The sequence below is a fragment of the Hyla sarda genome, chromosome 1 (genome assembly GCF_029499605.1).
Source record: "Hyla sarda isolate aHylSar1 chromosome 1, aHylSar1.hap1, whole genome shotgun sequence".
In the NCBI taxonomy this organism is placed as follows: domain Eukaryota; kingdom Metazoa; phylum Chordata; class Amphibia; order Anura; family Hylidae; genus Hyla; species Hyla sarda.
Window position 1 is genome coordinate 157,460,420 of NC_079189.1, and position 20,850 is coordinate 157,481,269.

The 20,850-nt window shown below is 46.8% G+C and overlaps 2 protein-coding genes across 7 annotated transcripts in view; one reads left to right on the plus strand and one right to left on the minus strand.

Annotated features, from left to right (window-relative positions):
• Positions 1-63: 63 nt before the first annotated feature.
• RAB33B (RAB33B, member RAS oncogene family) lies at positions 64-10,086 on the minus strand. Of its 3 annotated transcripts, XM_056563194.1 has the most exons (5): positions 9,741-10,086; positions 7,825-8,089; positions 4,838-5,023; positions 2,461-2,489; positions 64-1,531 (listed from the first exon to the last, which is right to left on the minus strand). In XM_056563194.1, exons 2-5 carry the CDS (start codon positions 8,068-8,070, stop codon positions 1,525-1,527), a joined length of 468 nt encoding a protein of 155 aa, XP_056419169.1. In that variant the 5' UTR covers positions 8,071-8,089; positions 9,741-10,086; the 3' UTR covers positions 64-1,524. The 3 variants fall into 3 exon arrangements, with proteins under 3 accessions (XP_056419169.1, XP_056419163.1, XP_056419155.1); XM_056563188.1 differs by lacking the exons at positions 64-1,531; positions 2,461-2,489 and having other exon boundaries at positions 3,990-5,023; positions 9,807-10,071; XM_056563180.1 differs by lacking the exons at positions 64-1,531; positions 2,461-2,489 and having other exon boundaries at positions 3,990-5,023; positions 9,741-10,070.
• Positions 9,655-20,850, plus strand: part of LOC130360585 (malate synthase-like) — an 87,813-nt gene continuing 76,617 nt past the window's right edge. Inside the window, exons 1-2 of one of the 4 annotated variants that reach the window (XR_008890740.1) lie at positions 12,412-13,795; positions 13,919-13,979. Coding sequence is in view for 2 of the 4 variants with exons in the window: in XM_056563120.1 (XP_056419095.1) it covers positions 13,929-13,979 (51 nt within the window). In the remaining 2 variants the exon portion in view is untranslated. Of the gene's footprint in view, positions 9,729-12,411; positions 13,796-13,913; positions 13,980-20,850 lie in introns of those variants that run through there. The other 3 variants (XM_056563120.1, XM_056563150.1, XM_056563128.1) reach the window with 3 other exon arrangements.

Genomic DNA, 20,850 nt, shown 5'->3' on the forward strand with positions numbered 1-20,850 from the left:
AGGTTTAATTTCTCTATCTCATTGCTTTTGCCCAGATCTTCAAACAAATCAAAGTGTTTCATACTATTTATTAGCAACTTTTTTTATTGGAATCTTTAAGTTCAGGGGAAAGTCATACAAATAAAAAGAATGTGAAGCATTAGAAACCACAAAGAGTTAAGGTGTAACATTTTCTAAAGCAGCAATTTCATGGTTGAACACATACCTTTATGAGGAGCCAGTGAAACATATACTAAAACAAGACAACAGACACACATACTAGAAAGACATTGCATAGTCCATGAACTTTTGGCAAATAAATATATAAAATGCATACCCAAAACTCCCATTTACTTCATATATTGGTAATACGTACTTTGGGTCCATTATGATGCTCATTAGTATTGATGATGCATGTAGCCTTGTTTAAATTTGCTTTATAAAACGGCATATGTATAGTAAAAGAGGTATCATTTTTAAAACCCTGAAAATAAAACTAGCATGTTGGCATTTCAATTGATAAAACTAGATATGCCAGATCAGTGAGACATAGGTAAAAACAGAAAATGCAGAAAAATCATTATTTCAAGTATAAGCACTGAATGCTGTCTTTTCCCTCACTTCTAGAAGTGTAAGGCTAGAGCTGCATGGCAGCTTTGGCTGCAATATTAATCTCATTGCTTAAGATTGCTGGATCACCCTCTCTAAATCTTGCTGAACGGCATCTAAGTGACTGGGGCCACTTTGCGACCCACATCTGGTCACAACCATGACCTAACAAATACCAGAAATAAATTGGGGATGGATTTCTGGTCAGTCACTAGCAAGTCTCAACATGACTATTCACTTACAGTCACTGCGATGCTGCTTGATTCAGGAAGTGCAACCTAGTGATCTTTGGCCACATTAACCATGACACAGCCAAATTCAAGATGTAACCCTAGTCTTATTCCCTTATTTTTTCAAAGTTCAAATTTTAAATACATATTACAGGAGTTTTTGTTTTTTTATTTTTTTTTTACAATTTTGTTGATCCCCATAGGCCATCAATGTGGGTGATTAGTGCGGGTCACAGAGTGAGACCTCTTTCTGATCAGCAAAGCAAAAGGACCATTCATATGTCATAGCCAAACCTGTATAAATGTACTCATCTGCTGCATATTGGCCACAGGATAGGCTTGTTACATTTATGACCTATCCTAGGGATTTGGACTTGGATGTCTGGACTAATTACAGAGAAGGATCTGGAAGTTTCACTCTCCAGATCGGTGCATTAACCCCCACCTGTCCCAAACTGGTGGCCCAACGTGAAGATAGATTAGTACATTGTTTAAAAATTCAGTTTGCTGGGTTTACTAGAATTTTTACAAAGCATAGACCCAGAATCTACTGGACTAGAAATAACGTTGAAACTATGCAGGTGACAGTCTTACACAGCATTTTACTTTGAACATGTAGGACAACACTGCTGCAACCACATTATTTTGGTGTGGTACTTTGGGTCCAATGACATCTAGATGTTCTACAGTAGCTATTCTCATAACATCAGGGGCTAAAAAAAAAAAAAAAAAAACTAAACTAAACTGGCATTTCACAAATCCATTGATAACATTTCTTTTCTGTTAATATTATTCCTTTCTGTCAGATAATATACACATGCATGATATCAGTATTCACAGTCATATAGATAGGGCAAGAATTAACAAGATTTAAATAATTCAACAGAACAGTTCTGTACCATACTCTTACAAAATTTCTACAGCAGGAAGTGTTAGACTTGGTAAAGGAAAAAAATGTGGCACTACACTGGTCTAAAAAAAAAAGACAAATTCCAGATTGTGCTGACAAATTGCCAGAAAAGCCACATACTACACTTGGCTGTTAGCAAATCCATCTGAAGTTATACAAACGTGGCCGAGTGAGGCTGATATTTTAGTCCCAGTGAGGTCTCTAGAAGGACTGCAGCCAGCAGATAGCCTTTAAAGGGGTATTCCGGTGCTCCAGCATCCTGAATGCTGTTCAGAACGCTCGTAGCCGGAGGCCGTGACGTCATGGCCACATTCCCTCCATTCATGTCTATGGGAGGGAGCGTGTCGTCCAACACGCCCCCTCCTATAGACATGAATGGAGGGGGGGTGACCGTGACATCATGAGGGGGCGTGGTCATGACATCACGACCACTGCTGCAGGAACCCAGCGTTTGTTTAGAATGCCAGGGGCTGCGGGAGATCTCAGGGGGGACCCAGCAGCAGGACCCCCACTAGCAAACATCTTATCCCCTATCCTTTGGATAGGGGATAAGAAGTCTAGCAGCAAAGTACCCCTTTAACACTGGTGCATAATCATCTAAATTGAATACTAATCTACTTCTGTATTTCAGCTACTGAGCAGACTCAGCTCTCGACGCATCAGAGGTGCCCACTACCATCTTAGTTCTTATCCTTAAAGAAAGAATAAGAGAAAGTTTGGAAACACACTCACTTATATCCTTTTGGGATCTCTTTCCATATCTAGATTAGAAAAATAGAAGGTAAAACAGTAAGACAATAGTAAGGCTGCATTCTCCCAGTTGTAATAACAGCAGACCTTATTTCATCATAGAAAGATCAAAGGTTCCCTTTCTTCCTTTTTGATTCCATTTAAGCAAGAAATACAATCCTTACTGCAGTTATGTAAAGTCGGCCTTACCCAAGAGTCACTCTAAAAGTACTGTTAGAATTTTAAGGATAACTGGGGAGATTTGCCCATATCAACGAATCAGATCACTTCTTTCATTTTTAACAAGGCCTCTGCAAAGTGAAAAGTGATCTGATTGGTTGCTATGGGCAACTTTTCCTTTCCACAAGTTTTGATAAATCTCCCCCATAGTATATACAGTACATATATTTTGAACTATAAGACATGGCTGGTTTAACCCAGTATTCCCTGTTTTAACGAGACTTGTAAAATATTTAGTGCATTTTCTATCACAAGTACAAAGCAAAAGACGATCTGAATGGCAGACATGATGGTAGTGCTTTTATACAGTTAAAATGACATTTAAAAAGGTTATGTACATATTTGAGCTTTTTTCCCTTTTAAAGTTTTTTCTGGGCTTGACAATTCCCATACACACAATACTGCCGCTAATGATTGCCTTCATTGGTCACATGCCAAGCCCCACGCACAATATGTAGCAGAGATGGCGCTTTTGCCAGGTACTCTGGAGCAGCATCTGGACACAGATTAACTCGGAGGGGTGAGAATGTTCTGGTTTTCATCCCCTCCTAAACCCATACTTGCTGGCAATTTTGGGTTAAGTCGAAAAGTGCACCAAGTTGCTTGCAACTAAACAGGTTCCTTTGGACAACAGCTGCAGCTTCATAGTTAACATTGAAAATCATGCTACAAAACATCTGTGTGAAGCCCTAACCTTAGGCCACAGCTAAAGTGTGAATATTTGTAGTGCTACAGGATTTTGAACTACTAAAACTATGGCTGCAGTGAAAAGCAATCTGTGTATGCAAACTTACACTACAGCCATCACCCAATAGTTCTAGAGATGAGTGGACATACAGTAAACCAATTCGTCACAAACTTCTCGGCTCAGTGTTTTCTGACTTTAGCCTGAATAAATTAGTTCAGCTTTCAGGTGCTCCGGTGGGCAGGGAAAGATGGATACAGTCCTAGAAGAGTCTCCTAGGACTGTATCCACCTTTTCCAGCCCACTGGAGCACCTGAAAGCTGAACTAATTTATTCAGGCTAAAGTCAGCAAACGCTGAGCCGAGAAGTTTGTGACGAATCGAATCACTGTAACTTCTCTTATCTCTAAATATTCAATTAGTAGCGGCACAGAAAGTCTGTGTGTAGCCTTTGCCTTAAAGAAAAGCAGAACTTCAGATTTTGCAGTAATCTATTGTAAATATAAAGACACAAGTACGAGGTTAACCATAAAGTAGTAAGGTTGTGCTAGTCTTAGCAACACATGAGTTCTTGAGTATTTGCAGTCACAGTCCAGGCAATGTACAGGTTTTCTTATGTCAAGAATCAGTTCAGCTTGTCTGGCTACACAAGAGGAAGGAAATGACCTTACTTGACTCAATCACTCATCATTACTCACAGCGACTTCCTAGAACAATGCTTCAGATATAGCTCTTTCCAATTTCAGACCTACCCTGGCAGCAGCAATGTGGTCACAGGCACATGGATAAACCTGCCATATGGGCAGGTCTGAATCCAGCAAGGCACTACCAGCTTACTGGAAACACAGCTTCTGTCCAACATTAACATGGGAAACAAGAGCAAGACAAAAGTAAAAGAAAACAATAAGACAGACAGAACACTTAAATGCAGTACAGTAAAGCACACTGACATTGTACACTTCTCAGAATTAAAATGGCACTTGCAAAAAAGGTTGTGTGCGAGGAACGGAAAAAGAAAAAAAAATGATTGGGTAGCTGAAAAGTCCACTACAATAATGGTTACAGTGAGGCTTAACGCAAGACCCCTAAATAGCTCATGCCTTAGGTTGACCTCCATAAAACCATGCATCTTCTTGGTGGCCATGTAACCAAGCAGACCTCTGTGTCGACAGAACTTTCCACATTTTAGTCTATTAAAAACAGAAATCTAGCAGCCGCATGGAAAGGAGGTCTTGGCTCCAGAATTTAATTCCACTGTATTATCCGGAGGCTGACTCAAAACCAGTGGCTTGTGACTCTTGAGCTTATGGGCCAGTGTCATGAATATAGCCTCAACATGGTCATTGGTATTCTTGGCAGAGGTTTCAAACATCGGCATGCTGTGTAAATCAGCAAACTTTTGGGCCAAGTCAGTGGGTACTTGAATAGAGTCCTTTAGATCACACTTATTACCCACCAGAATTCTGGGCACATCATTGGTTAGTAAATGCCGCTTGCACTCCTCTATCCAGGCTGGCAGACTCTGGAAACTTGCCATGTTGGTGATGTCATACACAAAAACCACAGCATGTACATTCCTATAGTAATGTTGTACCATGCTTTTGCGGAACCGTTCTTGTCCGGCCGTGTCCCATAACTGAATCTGCAATAGAAACCAGATTCATGTTTTTCAATACACAGATCCTGCATTGTTTGCAGCATAAAATGAAAAGTATTAATATGGTGGACATTTCAGAAAGAAGATTTCCTTAAAGGGGTACTCTGGTGGAATTTTTTATTTATTTTTTAAATCAACCAGTGCCAGAAACCAGTACTTAGCTGCTGCATGCACCAGAGGAAGTTTTTTTCTTTTTGAATTTATTTTCTTTCAAACCACAGTGCTCTCTGCTGACAGCTCTGTCCATGTCAGGACCAGTCCAGAGCAGGATAATTCCCCATAGCAAACCTATCCTGCTCTGGACAGTTCCTGATATGGACAGAGGTGTCAGCAGAGAGCACTGTGGTCATACAGAAAAATTCAAAAAGAAACAAAAAAAAAAAAAATTATACAGCAGCTGATTAGTACTGGAAGGATTAAGATTTTTAAACAGAAGTAATTTACAAATCAATATATATATATATATATATATATATATATATATATATATTTTCCACCAGAGTACCCGTTTAAACAGCTTTTTCTAATGAAAATTAACTAATTGCCTATTACCAGGATAGGCCATCGATAGCTGGCTGATGGGGTGCCAAAAACTGGTATCTCAACTGACCAGCTGTTTCGAACAGCCGGAGCACCTAGATATAAACAATGTTGTTAGGAGCAGGAAGTAGATGGCACCATACATTGTGACGAGGTGGCAGCAGGTTACTGCAGTGCAGCTCTTATTTGCTTCAATAGGAGCTGCACTGTAGTAACTACTACACAACAGAGCCAATACATTTGGCTTTGTACATTGTTTACATGCAGGAACTGTGGCTGTAGAGAACAGCTGAATGATATGGAGTGGTGCTGGGTGTGAGTCCCTCAACAGCTGATCAGCAGGGTGCCATCTTGTGGATAGGCCATCAATCAGCTTTCCCCACCATTAATTATAAATGCATGATGGCAGCGGATCTGGAAAGCTGGAATAGTGTTAATCTTCTGTTGGAAAAGAGTTGCAGTTAGGTGCACTGTCAGTCCATTTACTGTCTACCATATGACTAGGGGATAGGTGTTAAAGGGGTACTCTGGTGGAAAACTTTTTTTCCTTCTATTTTTTTTAATCAACTGGTGCCAGAAAGTTAGAGAGATTTGTAAATTACTTCTATTAAAAAAAATCTTAATCCTTCCAGTATTTATTAGCTGCTGAATACTACAGAGGAAATTCTTCTCTTTTTGGAACACAGTGCTCATTGCTAACATCACAAGCACATGGCTCTCTGCTGACATCTCTGTCCATTTTAGGAACTGTCCAGAGCAGCATGTGTTTGCTATGGGGATTTTCTCCTACTCTGGACAGTTCTTAAAATGTACAGAGATGTCAGCAGAGAGCCCTGTGCTGGTGATTCAGCAGAGCTCTGTGTTCCAAAAAGAAAATTATTGTCCTCAGTAGTTTTCAGCAGCTAATAAGTACTGTAAGGATTAAAAAAAAAATTTAAAGTAGTAATTTACAAGTCTGTTTAACTTTCTAGCACCAGTTGATTTAAAAAAAACAACAATAAAAAATACATTTCTACCGGAGTACTCATTTAATGGTGGAACAACTCATTTAAAATTAAGGTGATTTTAAAGGAAAATAGAAACGTTTGCTTACTGCTTCCCTGTGCATTAAGAGTGTATACTTACCACCCTTGCTTCCCCACTGACCCAGCTGTCAGATCTTCCTGGCTGTGCTCCCTTTCTGACAGCTCTGTGATTGGGGAGAACAAGACCTCATTGGATGCTGGCAGAGCAGGGGCAGCAAGATCTTCCAGCAGAGCTAAACATTGTTTTAATGCACAAGGAGGCAGTAAGCAAAAGTCTCTTTTTGCCCACAAAACCTGTTTAAATGTGTTCCAGGGGATTGGCGAAACATTTTTCTTTTCTTACAAAAGCACCACTCTTGTTCATAGGCTGGTACTGCAGTACTTCATTTAATGGAGGAATCATCCCATGGACAAGAATGGAAAGGTTTCTGGAGGAAAGCAGCCATGTTTATTTTAATCTAAACACAACCCATTTGGGCCTCATCTTGTTCTCAGAAAAAATTGAATTTCTTTTTTTTTAAATGCTTGGTCTACCTGTTCGGCTATGTTCACACGGCAGTATTTTTGCACGGAATTCTGCATGAATTTATAGCAAATTCACTTCCTGCAGCTGTAATTCTGCTTTGTGAATGGGACAGCGGAATCCCATTGAAGTGTTTTAGATAAGGATCAACAGATTATCGGTTTGGCCGATATTCACGATTTTGGACATTATCGGTATCGGCAATTACCTTGCCAATAATGAAAGGTCACAGATTATCGGCCCTTAAAAAAAATAATAAAAATCTATATCAGTCGATCCCTAGTATTGGATATAAATTCATGCAGAAATTCTGGTGTGTGAACATAGCCTTAGGCTTAAAGGGGTAATCTGGGAAGCAGGATTGATACAACCTTTCCTCCCTGCTCTATTTCTACCAATATGTCACCTTGGAAGTATAGCTTTGGAGATGTGGGGCAGGTTCTCTATCACCATCATAGCATGCTGTGGACAATGGTCACAAAGTCGCAGGAACATTGTGTGGTCACAGCCTGTACCATGTGGTTTTTTTCAACATGCTATGGTTAGATAACCCCCTCTAAGGACTGGAAAACAACGATTCTTCTTATATCTGGAGATTAGAGACCTGTACCCCCTTCCCCATTAGGCTTTAATCTTATAAAAAATAAAAAAAAGTCACTTTAACCATTCATGCACTCTTTATTTGATCTAATCATTACCTTTATTCTTTCCCCATCTATATCTACACACCTCTCCCTAAAGTCCACACCAATGGTGGCTTCTGTCCGCTCAGGGAAATAGCTTGTGCAGAAGCGGTAGGTCAGGCAGGTCTTTCCCACGTTGGAATCACCAATGACAATAATTTTAAAAATTCTGGCACGGGTGGATCCATATGAACACGTGCTGCTGATACTAGCTTCCAAGGATGATTCCAGTCCTCTGTCTCCACCAGTGGCTGAAGACATATTTACCCACAAGCAAATGCTGTAAAGAAGAGATAAAAGACTAAGTCACGTGAACTGGAATGGTAGGTCGAAACTCAGCCTAGACAGACTAGGATACAGAGTCAATGTGAGACAAGTAGGGCTGCATTCACACCACGTTTTTTGCAATACAGTTCCCGTATACATTTTCTATGTGAAAACCGTATGGAACCCTATTGGAAAACGTATGTATTGACTCTCCATTGAAAACCGTATGCCAAAAGATGCATCAGGTTGTGTCTGTTTTCCATCCTGTACGGTTTTGTCAGGTTTTTTTCTGTACCCAAAACCATAGTCTACCACGGTTTTAGGGCCGGTTGAAAAACTGTATTAAACCGTATATGTTTTTTTTTTTTTTAACATGGGAGTCAATGGGAACCGTACAGAACTGTATGTGCATACAGTTCTATCCGGTTTTTGACTTTGAACAGTTTTTTTTTCTTGGAATTTCAATCAAACAAGTAAAACTTTATTCAAAATGGAGTGAAAAGTTAAAACGTATTGTTTTTTTTCTTAAAAACGGATGCAACCGTATGTCAGTTTTCAAACCGTATACAGTTTTAAACTGTATACACGTTTTGATACAGTTTAGTCAGGTTTTGAGGAATCCGTTTTTCCTCAAAAACCTGATACGGGAACTGTTTCGCAAAAACGTGGTGTGAATGCAGCCTAACAACTGATGAAGATAGCAAGTGATATGCACGGGTAGCAGGTAATGTGATCATTGTATCACACTTTATTAAAAGAGAAGTATCGCAGACAAAAACGTATCCACCGTTTTCGCAGGATAGGGGATGTTTTAGATCGCGGGGATCCAAGCACTGGGGCACCCTGCGATCTCCTGTATGAAGCTTCGCCTCTCTTCCACATCGGTGCATCACAGCTCTATGGGAGAGCACGTTCTGCAATCTTCGGCTCCCCCATAAAGCTATATAGAGGGGGCGTGGCAGCCCACTGCTTCGGGTGGGGGGTCGTGATGCGCCAGGGCTCCATAGAGGGGGATCACGGAGGGGGGGGGGGGGGGGCGGGGGGGCGGGGGGGCGCTGGATGCACTTAAAAGAATGTCCAGCGCTGTGGATGCACTTAAAGCTGTTTATTTCTTAGCAGAAGTCATAATCACAAGTAAAGGAACGTCTCACGTTCCTGTTATTGTGACTTGTGCTAAGAAATAAACAGCTTTTAAGTGCATCCACAGCGCTGGACATTCTTTTTCCTGTTGAACTATGTACCTATGTATAATGTTATGAAGGTATATACTTTTGACTGAAGGTTCAATTAAACAACATTGAGTTGCACAATTTTGCAAGGTCATTTGAGTGCACCAGTCACATACTGTTCATTTCAATGCAAGGACCCATGCACACTATAGATACAGATACCGTGTTTCCCCGAAAATAAAGCAGGATTATGGGGGTAGGGCTGCAATATAAGCCCTACCCCAAAAATAAGACCTAGTCCAGGGGTAATCTGCTGGCGGACCGCGGTCCAGATCCAGACCGCGGATGCCAGTAACACCCGCAGACCCCCCAGTAATGCCCGCAGACTCCACACTGCTGATACCACAGGTGCCCGGGGCCGGGGCAGTCACAGCTGGAGATGGGGCGCGTCCACGTCTACACGCCGGGGGAGCGCTTACACTGGTACTCACTCACCCAGCGGGGTTGGTCTGTACCCCCAACAAACAGCCACCGAGCCCGGTAGACCGGAGAACTGCTCACCACGGGTCAGAGGGGATGTCGAAGGGATAGGATACCCGGCGTCCCTGTTCACTGGCGGCCCACAGCTGTTTTCGCTGCCTCTAGTGCTGAGCGACCGGCTGCTGTGGCATTTACTTGCCCCTCCTTCTCAGGCTTCGTCACCGCTGCTACCCCTCCTGCCTCCGCCCTGCTGGGAACGAATAAACAAAGCAGCCATATTTGTAGTGTGCAGCCATAATAGCATTTAGCTTGCATTCGCCCGAAATAAAAATGGCCGCGTTGAATATGACGTCATCAGCATGCTCCCATGGGAGGGGTAGTGCTTTCTGTAAAGAGTATAGATTTGCTGTGGTCTGTGTTTTACCGTGAGGTTAGCGCACAGAGCTCTAATAACATAAGCGGTGTAGGGAAGATTTTATACTGCTGCTGTATGACAGGGCCCGCCATTTGTGAAGTAGATGCCCCACATATGATGGGCCAGATGTATGGACAGGAGTGGAGACAAGTGGCCGGCGGTCCTGGTGACCAGGCAGTTCCTGGTTGTGTTTTTCTGCTCCACATAAGTTTGTTTTTAGACGTCTTCTTACCTAAACCTAGTAAGAGGAAAAGCAACCACATGCTCTCATCCTATCCTCATCGCATCCTCATATCCCTTCATCCCTATCCTCATACTCATATCCCTATCCTCTTCCTCATATCCCTTCATCCCCATCCTCATACTCATATCCCTATCCTCTTCCTCATATCCCTTCATCCCTATCCTCATACTCATATCCCTATCCTCTTCCTCATATCCCTTCATCCCTATCCTCATACTCATATCCTCTTCCTCATACTCATATCCCTATACTCATATCCATATCCTCTTCCTCATACTCATATCCCTATACTCATATCCCTATCCTCTTCCTCACATCCCTTCATCCCTATCCTCATATCCATATCCTCTTCCTCATACTCATATCCCTATACTCATATCCCTATCCTCATACTCATATCCCTATCCTCTTCCTCATATCCCCTCATCCCTATCCTCATACTCATATCCCTATCCTCTTCCTCATATCCCTTCATCCCTATCCTCATACTCATATCCATATCCTCTTCCTCATATCCCCTCATCCTCATATCCCTATCCTCTTCCTCATATCCCTATCCTCTTCCTCATACTCATATCCCTATACTCATATCCCCATCCTCTTCATATCCCTATCCTCATACTCCTATCCCTATCCTCATACTCATATCCCTATCCTCTTCCTCATATCCCTCATACTCATATCCCTATCCTCATACTCATATCCCTATCCTCTTCATATCCCTATCCTCATACTCATATCCCTATCCTCTTCCTCATATCCCTATCCTCATACTCATATCCCTATCCTCTTCCTCATATCCCTATCCTCATACTCATATCCCTATCCTATTTCTCATATCCCTATCCTCATACTCATATCCCTTCCTGATATCCCTATCCTCATGCTCATATCCCTATCCTCATACCCATATCCCTTCCTCATATCCCTATCCTCATGCTCATATCCCTATCCTCATACTCATATCCGTTCCTCATACTCATATCCCTATCCTCTTCCTCATATCCCTATCCTCTTCCTCATATCCCTTCCTCATACTCATATCCCTATCCTCTTCCTCATATCCCTATCCTCATACTCATATCCCTATCCTCATACTCATATCCCTATCCTCACACTCATATCCCTATCCTCATACTCATATCCCTATCCTCATATCCCTATCCTCATACTCATATCCCATACTCATATCCCTATCCTCTTCCTCATATCCCTATCCTCTTCCTCATATCCCTTCCTCATACTCATATCCCTATCCTCATACTCATATCCCTATCCTCATATCCCTATCCTCATACTCATATCCCTATCCTCATACTCATAAAGGAAAGAGCACAAGTGGGGGAGGTGGATGCTGTGCCTGTAGCTACTCCCTCTAACACTCAGGACAGATACATAGAGCCAGCTCAGGTGGCGCTTCCATTAAAGGGGTTGTGCGCTGCCCTGCAGTTCGGAGCTCGCTCACAGCGTCCGGAAGTTCATTACTCTGAATGCTGTGTGCGGGCTTCCGTGTTCGCAGCCGCCGGGCGTGACGTCATGCCCGGCCCTTTCGTAACGTCTCGCCCGCCCCCTCATGACGTCTCGCCTGTCCCCTCAACGAAAGTCTATGGGAAGGGGGCGCGACCTCTGTCATGCCCCCTTCCCATAGACTTTGGTAGAGGGGGCGGGCGTGACGTCACAAGGGGGCGGGCGAGACGTCACGAAGGGAAGTTTTGACCCGTAACGAGTCACTTTCTTGTTATGACATCATGACCTGGCTCGGACGGTATGGGGATGTGACGGACATGCCCAAGAAAAACTTGGATGAGCACGGGATCTGGTCCGGGGCCTGGACGTTTTCCGTCAAACTCAAGCGTTCAGGGAGTACGGTTGCCCATATTCCGTCAGCCGCCTTCCTTGGACGTGATAGGATCCAGGTCTTCTACCAGGGGCAACCTAAGGTCTGTCACAGGTGTGGCAGCCTAACCCACTTTAGCGCAGCCTGTACTGTGCAGGTCTGCGCTTTGTGTGGTGGTGTGGGTCATCTGGCCGCATCCTGTCGGCAGATCCGTAGCCAACTGTATGGTGTAGTTGGACACCCTTTTAGCTGTTGTCCTAGCGCCTTCTGTGCAGCGGCTGCTCCAGCTGAGGAGAGCTGTGAAGTTGCCTCGGCTGGGGAGGATACGGGCAGGGATGGGGGTGCAAAAGGGCTAGTGAGGGAGGAAAATCGTAGAAGGAGTAGGGAGCTGGAGAGTGCCCAGGTGGCTGGGGTAGCTTCAGTCCCTGCTCCTGAAGCTGGTCATGTAACCGCTGAAGCCCTGGAGGAGAATGTGCTGGATGAGGAGATGAGGAGACTTCACAGAGAGGATGGCAATATTTGCGACCCTTCCGATTCCTCCCACTATGAAAGTGTGGATGAGGAGAGTGGGGTGAGGCCCAAAAAGAAATTTAGAGGAGAAGGAAGAGGTCAGAGCCCTCTGAAGCTCCTGGTACTACGGGCCAGGTCCAAAGCAGAAGCCTGGCTGCCCCCCCTCTGATTGACCTGTCAAACCGGTACCTCGTCCTCGATACCATCTCCTCCCCCTCCTTGGAGGGGGAAGGTGAGGGCGAGGTGCCTAGGGAGAAAGAGCCTCTGGGGGGAACTGGGCCCTGTCCTGTTGAGGCACCTTCCTCAGAGGGCAAGGCTAGACCGGGGCCGGACGGAGACGGGGATAATATGGATCTATCTGAATTTAAAAAAAGATCCAAGAGTGGTCCTGCTCTCTCATCTTCTTCGGGGGATGAAGTGGCGAAGAAGAAGGGAAAACATAAGTAAAGGGTGTGGCCGTCTAATTTAATCACCCTGTATGGCGGCACTCACCCCATTGACACTGGAATCTATTAATTGTGCCACCATAAAGTCTGATACGGCTAGATTTGCAGCCTTTGATTTTCTCGGCCGTGTTGAAGCCGACATTTTCTTTTTACAAGAGACCAGGTTGTCAGATCTAGCCTCTCTGGTAAAAGCCAGAAGTGAGTGGAGGCACGGTCCCTCCCACTGGTCTCTTGCGGCTGAGCCGTATAGTGGGGTGGCGGTCCTTTTTACCGCTCCTGTTGAATGCCGACGGGTTATTGAATTAGAAGTGGGGAGGTGCCTGATCTTAGATGTCTTCATGAAGGGACAGGAGCTCTGGCTCATTAACATCTACGCCCCGCAAACTAAGCGGGGCCATAAAGATCTCTTTATGAGGATTAAGCCCTTTCTTTTTACGAGTAGGCAGGTGATCTTTGGAGGGGACTTCAATAATGTCACGAGGTCCCAAGATAGGAGAGGCTCCAATGGTCCGCTGACATGCGATAGTGTGGCACTGATTAGCATAGCTAGAGAAGCTCGCCTAGAGGACGCCCACATCCGGAGCCGCTCGGGCCACGCGGGTTTCACCTATCATCAAGGTAGTCGCAGGTCTAGGATAGATAGGTTTTATTTAAAGGACGAAGCTGTCTCTTCCGCAGTGTCCGTGGTTGAGGTGGAGTTCTCCGATCACTGTATGATTTTGTTTCCCCTGAATGTTACAGAGACCCCCGGATGGGAAAAGGTTATTGGAAGCTTAATTCGTCCCTCCTGGAGGAAGCGGAGGTAAGACAGTCCTTTGAGGATTTTCTTCAGAGTCAGGTACCTTTACTGGGTCTTTGTAGTAATAAGCTGGAGTGGTGGGAGATATTCAAGAAGCGAGTGGCGGGGTTCTTCCACCAGCTCTCGAGCCTCAGGTCCCTGAACAGGTATTGCTTGTATCAGGGTCTGAGGAGGAAACTCAAGCTTCTCGTTTCGACTGGAGGTAGCCGAGAGGATATCTCCAGAGTGAAGTCCTTGCTGAAGAGGTGTCAGTACGATAAGCACGCATCTTTGGTTTTTGAGAGGGATTTAGGGAAGTACCGCTCGCCTGACCCTTACAGAAACTGTAAGATGTCAGTGAGTAGTAAAATCATTTCAGGACTGATTGATAGTAGAGGATCTCTGAATCGGTCCAGATCAGGGATCTTGGAGGTTGTCAGATCCTTCTACTCGCACCTCTTGGGGAGGAAGGATCTAGATCGAGACAAGATGTCGACTTTCCTGGCTGAAACCATTCCTGAGCCAGGGGTAGAACCCTCTCTTGATGTTTTGGCAGAAGAAATCAGGGAAGAGGAAGTGAGACTGGCGATCGAGGGGCTTGCCCGTAAGAAGTCGCCAGGTCCGGATGGCTTAACATCCGAGTGGTACAGGACCTTTAAGGAGTCTTTAGCTCCCCTCTTGACTGAGGTATTCAATGAGTGTCTCTTCTCGGGCACTCTGCCAAAATCAATGAGGAGGTCAGCCCTGATTCTTCTCTCAAAGGGTAAAGATTTGAGAATTGGAGGCCCATAGCTCTTCACAATGTGGACAGGAAGCTTCTGGCTAAGATACTGTTTAATCGCTTGGTGAAGTTTGCATCCCGGCTCCTTTTGGGGGCCCATCACTGCACTGTTCCAGGCCGAAGCACCTTAAGTGCTGTCCTTAGTGTCAGGGAGGCAGTGGAGCAGAGTAGTGCAGGTCTCTGGAAGGGGTACTTGCTGTGCTTGGATTAAGCCAAAGCATTTGATCGGGTGAACCACGAGTACCTCTGGTCCGTCCTCCTGAGATATGACTTACTGAGTACTTTTGTTAATTGGCTTAATATCTTGATTGCAGGGGCAGAGAGTTTCCCCGCTGGTGAACGGGTGGTCTGGCCACTCTTTTGAGGTGGGGTCCGGAGTCCGTCAGGGTTGTCCTTTGAGCCCGCTCTTATATGTGTTCGCGATCGATCCCTTCCTTAGGAGGGTGAGTCGCGGACCATTGGCGGGAGTCGGGATGAATCTGGCGGAGCCGGCTGTCACCCAGAGAGTGGTGGCGTATGCTGACAATGCCACTATTTCGTCTCCTCGAGAGAGGAGGTCGATGCGGTGATGTCGGAGGTGGACCGCTACTCGGAGGCAATCCGGGTCTAAGATCAATCGGGATAAGTGTGAGAGTCTCTGGCTGGGAGGGGGGATCCCACGTTTGATCTCCCGGACACCCTTCCAGGGCCCCAAGAATCAGCAAAAGTCTTAGGCATCACATTCGGCCAGGATGATTATCCCACCAAAAACTGGGATGGTAAACTCCAGGATGCCGCTCAGAAGGTGGACCAGTGGAAGCAGGGGCGGACATATCACTTGTTCAGCCGGTTCGGCTGCACAGGGGCCCAGCGTGTTAGGGGGCCCACCTAGTGGCCCAGGTCACAGCCTGGGCCTCACAGTCTGGGCCCCTGCAGGGCCCCCTGCCAGTACTTCTTACTATATGCTGCAGCAACAGGTCCCGGACCGGCCGCTGACAGCAGTAATTTACCTTTAAACCGGCCGGGATAGACAGACAGGCGCGGGGGGGTGATGGGAACAGACGTGCCCCGCGCAGGCACGCACGTCTGTTCCAAGCCCCTGACGTCACGTGTCATGGCCTCTGACCCCGGCAGAAGCGACAGGAGCAGCAAACCCTCCCGCCTCACACGGCCGCATCACTGAGCAGATAAGGTGAGAAGAGCGACGGCCGGGTGCAGGGCGGGGGGGGGGGGGGGATTGTAATGATGAAGAAGAGGACAGGATGGGTGTTGAAGAGGTTGGTGGTGTAATGATAAGAAGGATTTGGGGTCTGGCAGAGCGTAGCGTTCATAAGGAGGACCAGAAGGGGGGTCAGGGGTGTAGTGATTAGGGGGTTTAATGTTGATGAGAAGGACTGGGGGGGGGGTTTAATAATGATGAGGTGCTTAAGGTGTATGAGGTGATGAGGAGACTGAGGATGGAGTGCGTGGGGTGTATGGGGGTGATGAGGAGACTGAGGATGGGGTGCATGGGGTGATGAGGAGACTGAGGATGGAGTGTATGGGGTGATGAGGAGACTGAGGATGGGGTGTATGGGGGTGATGAGGAGACTGAGGATGGGGTGTATGGGGGTGATGAGACTGAGGATGGAGTGCATGGGGTGATGAGGAGACTGAGGATGGGGTGTATGGGGGTGATGAGACTGAGGATGGGGTGCGTGGGGTGTATGGGGGTGATGAGGAAACTGAGGATGGAGTGCGTGGGGTGTATGGGGTGATGAGGAGACTGAGGATGGAGTGCATGGGGTGATGAGGAGACTGAGGATGGGGTGTATGGGGTGATGAGTAGACTGAGGATGGAGTGCATGGGGTGATGAGAAGACTGAGGATGGAGTGCATGGGGTGATGAGGAGACTGAGGATGGAGTGCATGGGGTGATGAGGAGACTGAGGATGGAGTGCATGGGGTGATGAGGAGACTGAGGATGGAGTGTATGGGGTGATGAGGAGACTGAGGATGGAGTGTATGGGGTGATGAGGAGACTGAGGATGGGGTGTATGGGGTGATGAGGAGACTGAGGATGGAGTGTATGGGGTGATAAGGAGACTGAGGATGGAGTGTATGGGGTGATGAGGAGACTGAGGATGGAGTGTATGGGGTGATGAGGAGACTGAGGATGGGGTGTATGGGGTGATGAGGAGACTGAAGATGGGGTGTGTGGGGTGTATGGGGTGATGAGAAGACTGAGGATGGGGTGATGAGGAGATAGAGGATGGGTTGTGTGGGGTGTATGGGGTGATGAGACTGAAGATGGGGTGCGTGGGGTGATGAGGAGGCTGAGGATGGGGTATATGGGGGTGATAAGGAGACTGAGGATGGAGTGCATGGGGTGATGAGGAGACCGAGGATGGAGTGTGTGGGGTGTATGGGGTGATGAGAAGACCGAGGATGGAGTGTGTGGGGTGATGAGGAGACTGAGGATGGAGTGTATGGGGTGATGAGAAGACTGAGGATGGAGTGTATGGGGTGATGAGGAGACTGAGGATGGAGTGTATGGGGTGATGAGGAGACTGAGGATGGAGTGTATGGGGTGATGAGGAGACTGAGGATGGGGTGATGAGGAGACTGAAGATGGGGTGTGTGGGGTGTATGGGGTGATGAGAAGACTGAGGATGGGGTGATGAGGAGATAGAGGATGGGTTGTGTGGGGTGTATGGGGTGATGAGACTGAAGATGGGGTGCGTGGGGTGATGAGGAGGCTGAGGATGGGGTATATGGGGGTGATGAGGAGACTGAGGATGGAGTGCATGGGGTGATGAGGAGACCGAGGATGGAGTGTGTGGGGTGTATGGGGTGATGAGAAGACCGAGGATGGAGTGTGTGGGGTGTATGGGGTGATGAGACTGAGGATGGGGTGCGTGGGGTGTATGGGGTGATGAGGAGACTGAGGATGGAGTGTATGGGGTGATGAGGAGACTGAGGATGGAGTGTATGGGGTGATGAGGAGACTGAGGATGGAGTGTATGGGGTGATGAGGAGACTGAGGATGGGGTGTATGGGGTGATGAGGAGACTGAGGATGGAGTGTATGGGGTGATGAGGAGACTGAGGATGGAGTGTATGGGGTGATGAGGAGACTGAGGATGGGGTGTATGGGGTGATGAGGAGACTGAGGATGGAGTGTATGGGGTGATGAGGAGACTGAGGATGGAGTGTATGGGGTGATGAGGAGACTGAGGATGGGGTGTATGGGGTGATGAGAAGACTGAGGATGGGGTGATGAGGAGACTGAAGATGGGGTGTGTGGGGTGTATGGGGTGATGAGACTGAAGATGGGGTGCGTGGGGTGTATGTGGGTGATGAGACTGAGGATGGGGTGCGTGGGGTGATGTGGAGGCTGAGGATGGGGTATATGGGGGTGATGAGGAGACTGAGGATGGAGTGCATGGGGTGATGAGGAGACCGAGGATGGAGTGTGTGGGGTGTATGGGGTGATGAGAAGACCGAGGATGGAGTGTGTGGGGTGTATGGGGTGATGAGACTGAGGATGGGGTGCGTGGGGTGTATGGGGTGATGAGGAGACTGAGGATGGGGAATATGGGGGTGATGAGGAGACCGAGGATGGAGTGTGTGGGGTGTATGGGGTGATGAGAAGACCGAGGATGGGTTGTGTGGGGTGTATGGGGGTGATGATTAGACTGAGGATGGGTTGTGTGGGGTGTATGGGGTGATGAGACTGAGGATGGGGTGCGTGGGGTGTATGGGGGTGATGATTAGACTGAGGATGGGTTGTGTGGGGTGTATGGGGGGATGAGACTGAGGATGGGGTGTATGGGGGAGATGAGGAGACTGAGGATGGGTTGCGTGGGGTATATGGGGTGATGAGGAGACTGAGGATGGAGTGCGTGGGGTGTATGGGGTGATTCAGTGGTGTATCGTGGTTGGCAGTATTATATTGATAGAGTACAGTGGTTGGCAGTATTATATTCAGGGGTACAGTATTTGGCAGTATTATATTCGGGGGTACAGTGGTTGTCAGTATTATATTCAGGGGTACAGTGGTTGGCAGTATTATATTCAGGGGGTACAGTATTTGGCAAGGTTATAATGATTATTGTCATCATACAGAGGATGAGGATCTACTGACAAATGAAGGAACCAATGATGTCCAGGTGTCAGACTCTGCAGAGAAGATGGAAGAAATCCTGGTGTCTGGACCAGATGAAGAAGAAAAGTAAAGACAACAGAGAAGACGTCACTCAGGTCAGTGATATCATTGTGTATTTTCCTAACTGTCCCATCAGAGCTGTAGTCACTGATATCATCGTGTAGTCTCCTGACTGTCCCATCAGCTGTAGTCACTTCAGACATGATGGGAGTTACAGCTTTCCAACATCTGGGGAGCTGCTTGAACCAAGGTGATTGGTGGGGGTCCCATGAGTCAGACCCCCACCATAAAAATGGGCTGTTTATTTTAAAATGCCTTGGCCTATTTTTTGTCCCAGTCTGGCCCTGCCTGTAAGTCACTTCTATCACTAAGGATAAGAAGCCAAGAAACCAGGGGGTGCCAAGGAGTGTCGTGCTAAGTCCAGGGGTGCGAATGTAAAGGGGAGCACTGCCCTCTGCCTCCCAGCTAGATACGGGTCAGGCTGACCTGGGGGAGTACTCACGGGGCCTGGGCCGCACACTGAGAGGGACAGGGGCCACCCGGAGCCCACCAGGTGGGCCGTTCCATCCACCTGTGGTGGACAAGGCAAGTGGCTACACTACACGCGCGGGGTAAGTGGAGGCTATGGAGTGGGGTCTATGTACATGAGGGGGCACAGTGCTGGGGGGGGGGGGCAGGCACATTCTTTGCACAGGGGCCCTCTGCTGTCTGTGTCCGCCCCTGAGTGGAAGGGTTGGTCTATGACCCTCAGGGAAAGGGTACACCTGATCAAATCGTACCTGCTCCCCTTGTTTATCTATCTGGGCAGCTGTCACGATCACACCCTATCGGTCCAGCCAAGACATTAGAGAGAGTGGGATGGTGCAAGGGTTAAGGCCACCAGACCTCTGGGTATTCACTACTAGTCCCAGCAAGTCACCAGATTAACCCTGAGATAAACGTGTTTCCACCAGAGCTGCCTTCAGAAAGGTGAGCTCATATATTTAGAGATCAAAGACCAGAACTGATTAATTAAACATTTAATCTCATAAAAGGTATCACAGTGCTGACTGTATAAAAATACAGAAACAAATGACATACAGGTATAAAAATATATAAAAGAGTTTTGCAAGACAAGTTCAGAAAACAAAAAATGAAGTACTTACAGCATGATGATATAGCCGTCCTTGTCAGTGAGAGTCCAGCTCTTGTTAGCTATTGGCACAGCCTTGAACACCCTGAGTCTAGCATTGTAAAGTATTATATATCTGCCTTTTTGGAGGGAAACTCCATTCCCCCCTCCCCTCTGATCCCACCAGGGGGGGGGGGGGGGCGCATCTCTGTTCCTGACCCCAGGTCTTAGTTTATACACAGATACAATTATAAAACACATGTATGTTTCCATAATCAGGCCTTGGGCCTGACACCTCCCCCTTAAGATGGAGACAGAGAGATCTGGCCTCTCCAGGCTCATAGATCTCCCTTAACCGTCTATTTCTCCCTGACGCGATCGTACCAGTACTTCTGCCTGGACTGGGCTGCTGTGAGGTTGTCATGTACCAGCCCAGTCAATGCCTGCATCCTGTCTCTGAATCTCAGAACATACTCCACCACAGAAGTCTCAGGGGCATGTAGCCCCCCTTTCCATTCCTCCCTAAATAAATCTTGGGGTCCCCGCACTTTGTGACCATATAATAACTCAAAGGGCGAGAAACCTGTAGACTCTTGGGGTACCTCCCTGTAAGCAAATAACAGATGGGGTAAATACTTTTCCCAGTCTCTGCCCTCCGATTCTACAAATGTTTTTAGCATTTGTTTCAAGGTGCCATTGTTACCAGACACTCTGTCCAACCAATGTAGAAGGTTGTGATCAGTTATGACAGTAAAATCCCTGCCATACAGGTATGGCTGTAATTTTTGCAAAGCCCAGACCACAGCTAGACATTCCTTCTCTATGACCGCATAGGCCACTCCCAAATGTCCTGCCAGGGGGGTCTCATTGGCCAACCT